The sequence below is a fragment of the Euphorbia lathyris genome, chromosome 1 (assembly GCF_963576675.1).
Source record: "Euphorbia lathyris chromosome 1, ddEupLath1.1, whole genome shotgun sequence".
Taxonomy (NCBI): Eukaryota; Viridiplantae; Streptophyta; class Magnoliopsida; order Malpighiales; family Euphorbiaceae; genus Euphorbia; species Euphorbia lathyris.
This window is the reverse complement of record NC_088910.1, coordinates 51,125,107-51,132,528: the sequence shown is the minus strand read 5'-3', so window position 1 is coordinate 51,132,528 and position 7,422 is coordinate 51,125,107. Positions and strand designations below refer to the sequence as shown.

Sequence of the window (7,422 nt, the reverse complement as noted above, 5' to 3'; positions counted from 1 at the left end):
CTTGTCTCTTATTTAAGAAATGATCATAAACATGATAGAAGCTTCATGTATAGGAGTAAAACATACTACTCAAGAACCCTAACTAGAAAAGGATTATAATACCATAGGATCAAATAAAATATTCTAAAAAAAAATCATTTCACCAATTTTCTTTGGATGGAAAAATTTGATTCATGTTCACAAGTGAAACTAGATGATAACGTTCGATATGTTATCAGAAGCCCTCCAAGATCGGAGAAGACTTCTAAGGTTGAGGTCCGTTCAAATACACCTAGAAAACAAAAAAGCAATGTTATACCATAAATATCACAAATGTTGTTACATATAAAACACATGTAGGATTATATTAAAAATCTAATTGGATTGTGAGATTCACTTTCATAAAAAAAAAAAATCGCTAAAAATGACACTTCCTCCTCATCTTCTTTCATACCATTTCTGAAAAATCCCAAAAACACGAGTTTTCTTTAATTTTAAAAGCCAAAACCAAAGCTAACAAAGTAATAGTCTCCACTCATCAGTAAGTAGTCCACCATATTTTTTTTAGTTTTTAAGTATTCCTATATTTTTTATACTTATAATTTAGGCATTTTCCTTTAGATTCAATGAAAAACCTAAAAGGTAGATCATCTTTCCGAGGAATAAAAATCCCTTTTAATGAAACTTTGACTAGTTCGAAGATAAAATCTTTGCGAAATAATCCATAAATTACTGGCATCATAAAACCAAAATCATTAGAGATTTTAGAAAATCAATATCACGAAGGATCATTTAAATTTATCAACTAATATCAAAGAGAGAGATGAGGGTGAGTAGAGAATGATAAGGGCATCAACATGAGCAATTCCAACAGTCAGTAGGAAATCGGACAAAGAAGGTCACATGACGTGTCACCCTAGCCACACGGTGTGTGAGGTTTCGCTGAGTTCCTGTTTCTTCCCGAATTAATTCTTCATGATGTGTCACTCCTGCCACACATTGTGAACTTTTGAAGAAAGGACCGACTTTCTTGTCTCTTATTTGATATCAAAGAGAAAGACTGAGGATGAGTAGAGAATGATAAGGGCATCAACGTGAGCAAGTGCAACAGTCAGTAGGAAATCGGACAAAGAAGGCCGCACAGCGTGTCACCCTAGCCACACGGTGTGTGAGGTTTCGCTGAGTTCCTGTTTCTTTCCGAATTAATTCTTCATGATGTGTCACTCCTGCCACACATTGTGAACTTTTGAAGAAAGGATCTCTTATTTGATATCAAAGATAGAGACTGAGGGTGAGTAGAGAATGATAAGGGAATCAACGTGAGCAAGTGCAACAGTCAGTAGGAAATCTAACAAAGAAGGTCGCACGACGTGTCACCCTAGCCACACGGTGTGTGAGGTTTCGCTGAGTTTCTGTTTCTTCCTGAATTAATTCTTCACGATGTGTCACTCCTACCACACATTATGAACTTTTGAAGTTTCAACTTTGTTTCTTTTTTGGATAAAGTCGACGTATGACTCTCGCAACACGTCGTGAGTTAGTAATGCATTGAAAGGTAGAACTATCCTAAGATTAAAGAGGTATAAAAATGTAACTTTTTCTGAAATCAAATCAAACTCTCTTCGATTGGGTAAGGTACTCACATAATAATAAATTATATAGTCTATTTATTAGAGTGCTAATTTAACACGGTGAATAATTCCTAAAAGCTGTGAAATTTCTGATATTGATATTGGTTCGTTTATGGAGATGGAGATGGAGGTGGAGCTTTCGTTTCTAGTTTGTACAAGTGTTGAGATGTAGAATCAATGGGAGATGATAATGAGTTTCCGTTATCTCACTTCCCGGCTAAATTCAAACTTGCAAACCTTTCTTTTTCTCAAAGCTAAAGACAAACTACCATTTCTTCAACTGGGTTTCTCTTCGTCAAAATTTTATCAGCTCTTCCTCTCTTCTGGTTTAGCATCCTCAAAACATAATTCTTTATCTAAGGAAGAAACCCTTATGTCAATGCTCAAGAAATGTTCCACCATGAAAGAATTGAAGCAAATTCATGCCTGTATAATTAGAGCTGGCTTTCAACAAAACCTATTTGTTGTAGGTAAAGTTATAGTCTTTTGTGCGGTTTCAGAGCTTGGAGATTTGAATTATGCTGTTTCAGTTTTTGAAGATATCGAAAACCCAGATGGATTTCTCTGGAACACAATGATTAGAGGTTTTGGTAAGACTAAAAACCCTCAAAAAGCCTTCGAAGTGTTTAACAGAATGCGAGAAAAAGGATTGGTAGCTGACAATTTCACATTCTCCTTCTTGGTCAAGGTTTGTGAGCAATTGGGCTCAATTTTTTTGGGGGAACAAATGCATTGCAGTGCTTTAAAACATGGGTTGGATTCACATGTCTTTGTTAGGAACAGTCTGATTCACATGTATGGCATGTTCAAAAAAGTTGAAACATCTCGCCAACTGTTTGATGAAATTCCTGAACCAGAATTAGTAGCATGGAACAGTATAATCTGCTGCTGCCTATATTGCGATAAATGCGAAGACGCGCTTGATCTGTTTTCGAGGATGTTGAGGCATGGAATAGAGCCTGATGAGGCCACATTGGTTGTGATCTTCGCAGCATGTTCTGGATTAGGAGCATTAGATTTTGGTAGATGGATTCATTCTTGTATCAGTAGTACCAATCTCAGTAGCATCTTAGAGGTTAATAATGCTCTTATTGATATGTATGCTAAGTGTGGAGCTTTGGAAGAAGCATATGAGACATTTCATAGGATGAAAAACAGGAATATAGTAACATGGAACACAATGATTTCAGGGCTAGCAACTCATGGCCATACAGACAAGGCGTTGGAGTTATTTTCCGAAATGTTAGAAGATAAGGCATTGGTCCCGGATGGTATTACGTTCCTGGGAGTTCTGTGTGCTTGTAACCATGGCGGCATGGTAGATCAAGGCAGACGATTTTTCGATATGATGAGTGAAGAGTATTGTATTCAACCAACAATTAAGCACTATGGTTCTATGGTGGATATTTTAGGGCGAGCTGGCTTTCTCGAGGAAGCGTATGGATTGATACGAAGCATGCCAATGGAGTGTAATGACATTGTGTGGAGGACATTGTTGGCTGCCTGTCGGTTGCACGGGAATGTTGAACTCGGGGAGAAGGTAAGGAGTCATCTTTTGGTGTTGAAACCAGATCATAGCAGCGATTATGTTCTTATTGCAAACATGTATGCAAGTATGGGGCAGTGGGCTGAAGTAATGAGAGTGAGGAAATCAATGCACACAAGGGGAGTTCAGAAACCTCAACCTGGCAATAGCTTAATCGATTCGGCTTCCAGTATGAACAGGGATCAAGTTTCTGTCTAACAAGATCATGTTCATTCAGTTTTTCCAAATCAGAGTCAACAAGAGAAAGTTTTAGATCAATGAAGTATCTTGTTGATTAGGGATTTTTTTACAGAATCAGATCATTTACAGTGTCAAAATCAAAGAACATATTTCATTGCATAAAAGATGTATCCTTTACATTGATAATATTATTGGATAGTTCACAAACCACATTTTCATGATATTACAGAGATAGTAGAGTTGTCTGATTGACAAAGCTAAGTGGACTTCTTTTGTTTCTTGTTTTGCCATTCTTTAATGTCTGCATCTACTTTGGCTTTTACTGTAGCATGAAACCCAGGGTATGGCTCATATTCAAAGGCTTTTTCAAGAACCTGTGATGAAATGAAATCACAATTTTCCTTATCAGTACATGTCTTTGTGAAATTTAAGGATAAAAAATGAATCTTTTATGGTTCAGAACCAGTTGAACCACATACCTCAAGTAACACAAAGAAAGGAGCCATCAGAAATGCTTGTGTAAGGTTGTCCAAAAGAGCTGGAGCTCGTCTCTAGAATAGATCAGACTTACGAATTAGTACATAATTGAGAACAGAGAAAGGTTAAAAAATGTTGAGTACAAACCTCAAACACTCCATGGCCTAGAAACTGCCCAGTCCAACAAAACAACTGTGCTGCCAGTACAACCTGATTCAATTGATGTTGCAACCACTTATTAGAGACCAAATTCAAATCAATCTCAACAACTGTAAAAGGTCAAAGCTTTTACATGTGCCAAGTCCAATATGTACTAATTTTAATGGTCAAACTATTCACAAGTTGGGAATTTAAAGGATTCTAATGAATGACGAACATGATACAGAAGATAACAAAGTTAACGACTCATTCAAAATCTTATAAATAGATTTAGACAGCAAAGTAGAAAACTCTTCAAAACCACTGTGGCAGAGGCAGAGCTGCAGCAGCAGCCCTAAAACAGTAACATAAACAAAAGGGTCACTTTACCTTCGAGCATACTCCAGAACAATACACCCGACCAATCCAACCAATCAAATAATCTATCAATCAATGCCAAATATACACATTTATTTTAACTATCCGGTTTAGGGTGGATGGTGCCGGATAGAAGCCCTGAGCAAGTAGGGCTACTAAGGGATGGGAACATGAGGACAATGCTTCGAAAATCCGACAACTAGATTTGGTCTTCGTAGCCATATAACTTCAAAGTGACAGAATTGTTCATTTTGAATTCTGCATGCTTCACAGGATTGTCAAACAAAGTACTAAATTCTTCAATTTTAAATTTGATAAGTGAATACCACATTCGACATGAAGAATGACTCTAGAATTTCTAGTATGTAAGCGTTTTAAAGTCATAGGACTAACGAGTTGAATTTAAGCCAAAACAGACAGGTTGTTACATTTGTCCATTGAAACCAACCCATAAAATAGTATGCATATCCCTATTTTGATGGTACGAGTGTATTAGTTATGTAGAAATTCTTCCCCTATTAGCTCTGCAACCATCTAATGAAAGCTAGCTCAAAATCCCTAAATAATACTAAATAGGGAGAAAAACTGGGGCAGCAAGAGACAAGATAAGCATTCAGAGCCACGAAAAAACAAAATTATGAATTGAAACAAACTAAAAAAACAGCCAAACAGAAAGAAAAATTAGAAAAGTTTCCGCTTTTAATAATGAAAAAATCATTAGAGAAATGAAGTTACCTTCCAGGCAAGTGAAAAGCCAAGCTTGGCGGAGAGGAAACTGGCAGCAACCCAACACGCAAAGCATAAAAGAGCAGCTAGAGTTCCAGCTTTCTTGTCCAAAGCAACATAGAACAAGGCGTAGATCAAAGTGAAAAAGAAGCCAAAATTGATCAACAATAACCCATCACTGCCAAACCCAATTTCAATTTGAGAGATAGAAGGTGTAAAATGAAAGAGCATAAGAGAAGTAAAGAAAATCGGCCACACAAATAAGGTGTGAATCACAATGTTAATTGGGTTGCTGTGATATGCTCCGTAGAAGGCAAAATGGGTCTCCAAATCAAATAATCCCATCTGATTTTCTCGAGAAAATTCCCTAGATTTTCTGGGAAATTTATGACAAGGAAAAGGGCTTGGAAATCGGTAAGAGTCGGCTGAAATAACAAAGTTGAGGATCGCATGAGTTTGTGCTTTATAGTGTAATTATTATATTAAGGGCAAATTGGGTAGATATCAGAATTAGATAAAATTGGTCAAAAATGAGCGCTCAAACATATTAATATTGTTATTCCTCCTCTACTTGTTTGTTTTTTGTTTTTATAACAAGGAAAGCAATAAGAAAAGGATAGAAAAAGAAAAGACAAAAAGAATAAAAACTATGATGGGTAGCAATAAGTCTGGGATGAAAATGTGAATGAATTCCCAGCTTCAAACGGTGGGTATAATTGGCCAAAAAGATTTCTTAAGCATTGGGGGACTTTACTTGACTGAAAATGTGAATTCCCAGCTCCAAACGAGAAATAAACTGCGTGGCTAGGGACAGAAATGGAAAAGTTACGATGTTCGGGACTATGGGCTATTGGAATTAACCTGGCCCATGAATTGGCCGAATGACGCAGATGTCTTTTTGGGTCTCATATTTTTCTAGACGAATCTCCATCTTTTCTTCCACTTGTATCTTCTTATGACTCTAGTTTTTATAAGAAGAAATTACATAGAAAATCATGTTTGAATTTCTTTTTACACTTAAGTATCTTCAATTTTTATCTTTTATCATCTGATAGTATTTTTAATTTCAAATATCAGAAACTCATTGAAATAATTCTAATTTTGTCAAACAGTTAATAGACAGTTAAATTAATTAAGTATTTAAGTGTTAATTAAAGGTTATTTTTTTCTTTCTTAATTGCTATCCTATTTTCACGTAGCCATTACTGCCATCCCTTTTGCCATTTCTTTCTGCCTTCTGCGCTCTTCTGAATTTCCTTGTTGGTTCCATGTTTTTCAATTCCCTACTCTATTCGTTTTTTACAAACTAAGAATATAATTCAGAGCAATTTCATACTTAATTAGAATCTTCGATTATTCAAAGTTTCTTTTGCAAATGCGTCTTTCCAGAAAAAAAAAATAATGGTAGAAGAACTCTTTATCTTTGAAGCAGATTTTCCATAATTCCAGCAATGGCTGAAGGAGAGTTTGGACTTTCTCGTTCTATGCTATATAAATGTGAACTGTATCAGATATAGATAAAAAAAAAATGTAAAGTTAATTGCTAATAATAATAAGTTATTGTGTAGCAACAAACTCGAAATAGACCACTGCAACTTGAAAGAGAAAGAAAACTCAAGTAATAAAAAGATCAATCGATGAATTTGGTGAAGAAATAAGACCGCGCCGAAAACTGAAGAGAAGAAGAAGCTTTTTTTTTGGTGAATAATTAATGCTATTGTTAGAAGATATTTGTTGCTTATAATTTTAATCATGTGAAAACACCCAAGGAATAAAAAGAAACCTTGCCAAATAAGCTATGCTTTACCATGGAAACTTTCAAACTAGAACACATTTGGAGAAGAAACCAAAAAATTCAACAGATTACCCTTCATTTTTTATTTTATGTAATTGAATAGAAAAGGTTTACAAAAAAATCATTTTTTTTTAATTCCGTCATTTTCAAAATTAAATTGCATAATTCTTTAAAAAGCACAAGATATGAATCTGAATTTGGATTCAACGAAGAAGATGATGGTTGAAGAGAATAGTATCTTTCAGTTTATAATTTGTATAAAATCACAAGACAGTTGCTCTTAAGCTCTTAATCCGTTTTTTCATTTCTACAAGTTTTCAATCTTCGATTCTTATAGGAACTCTTTTCAAAAAAAAAAATTCTTATAGGAACACTGTACATGAATTTCAAAAAATACAAACAAAAAAAAAAAAGAGTGGTTTAAATTTTGATTTTCCATTTTCCTGGAAAAGAACTGAACATTGGGTACAATTTTTTTTTTTTAAGAAATCGGTATATACTAAAATAATGATGGCTCCTATTTTTCAGGAATATGCCCTTATTATACATGATAAAATTAGTTTATTATTTTC

At 34.9% G+C, this 7,422-nt stretch overlaps 2 protein-coding genes across 2 annotated transcripts; one reads left to right on the top strand and one right to left on the bottom strand.

The window, feature by feature from the left end:
• Positions 1-1,662: 1,662 nt before the first annotated feature.
• Positions 1,663-3,402, top strand: LOC136232363 (pentatricopeptide repeat-containing protein At4g21065-like). The gene has a single exon (XM_066021479.1). It carries the CDS (start codon positions 1,795-1,797, stop codon positions 3,352-3,354), a length of 1,560 nt encoding a protein of 519 aa, XP_065877551.1. The 5' UTR covers positions 1,663-1,794; the 3' UTR covers positions 3,355-3,402.
• Positions 3,403-3,473: 71 nt separating this feature from the next.
• Positions 3,474-5,514, bottom strand: LOC136232372 (2-hydroxy-palmitic acid dioxygenase mpo1). The gene is made up of 4 exons (XM_066021490.1): positions 5,065-5,514; positions 3,961-4,023; positions 3,816-3,887; positions 3,474-3,710 (listed from the first exon to the last, which is right to left on the bottom strand). The coding sequence occupies exons 1-4, from the start codon at positions 5,398-5,400 to the stop codon at positions 3,594-3,596; spliced, it is 588 nt and encodes a 195-aa protein (XP_065877562.1). The 5' UTR covers positions 5,401-5,514; the 3' UTR covers positions 3,474-3,593.
• Positions 5,515-7,422: the final 1,908 nt, after the last annotated feature.

Excerpts from the sequence above, each read along its gene's own strand:
- LOC136232363 (XM_066021479.1), top strand. The coding sequence starts at position 1,795 with ATGATAATGAGTTTCCGTTATCTCACTTCCCGGCTAAATTCAAACTTG.
- LOC136232372 (XM_066021490.1), bottom strand. The coding sequence starts at position 5,400 with ATGGGATTATTTGATTTGGAGACCCATTTTGCCTTCTACGGAGCATAT. Across the intron at positions 4,024-5,064 it reads GCTTTTCACTTGCCTGGAAG|GTTGTACTGGCAGCACAGTT; the intron begins GTAACTTCATTT and ends CAATTGAATCAG. Across the intron at positions 3,711-3,815 it reads CTTTCTTTGTGTTACTTGAG|GTTCTTGAAAAAGCCTTTGA; the intron begins GTATGTGGTTCA and ends ATTTCATCACAG.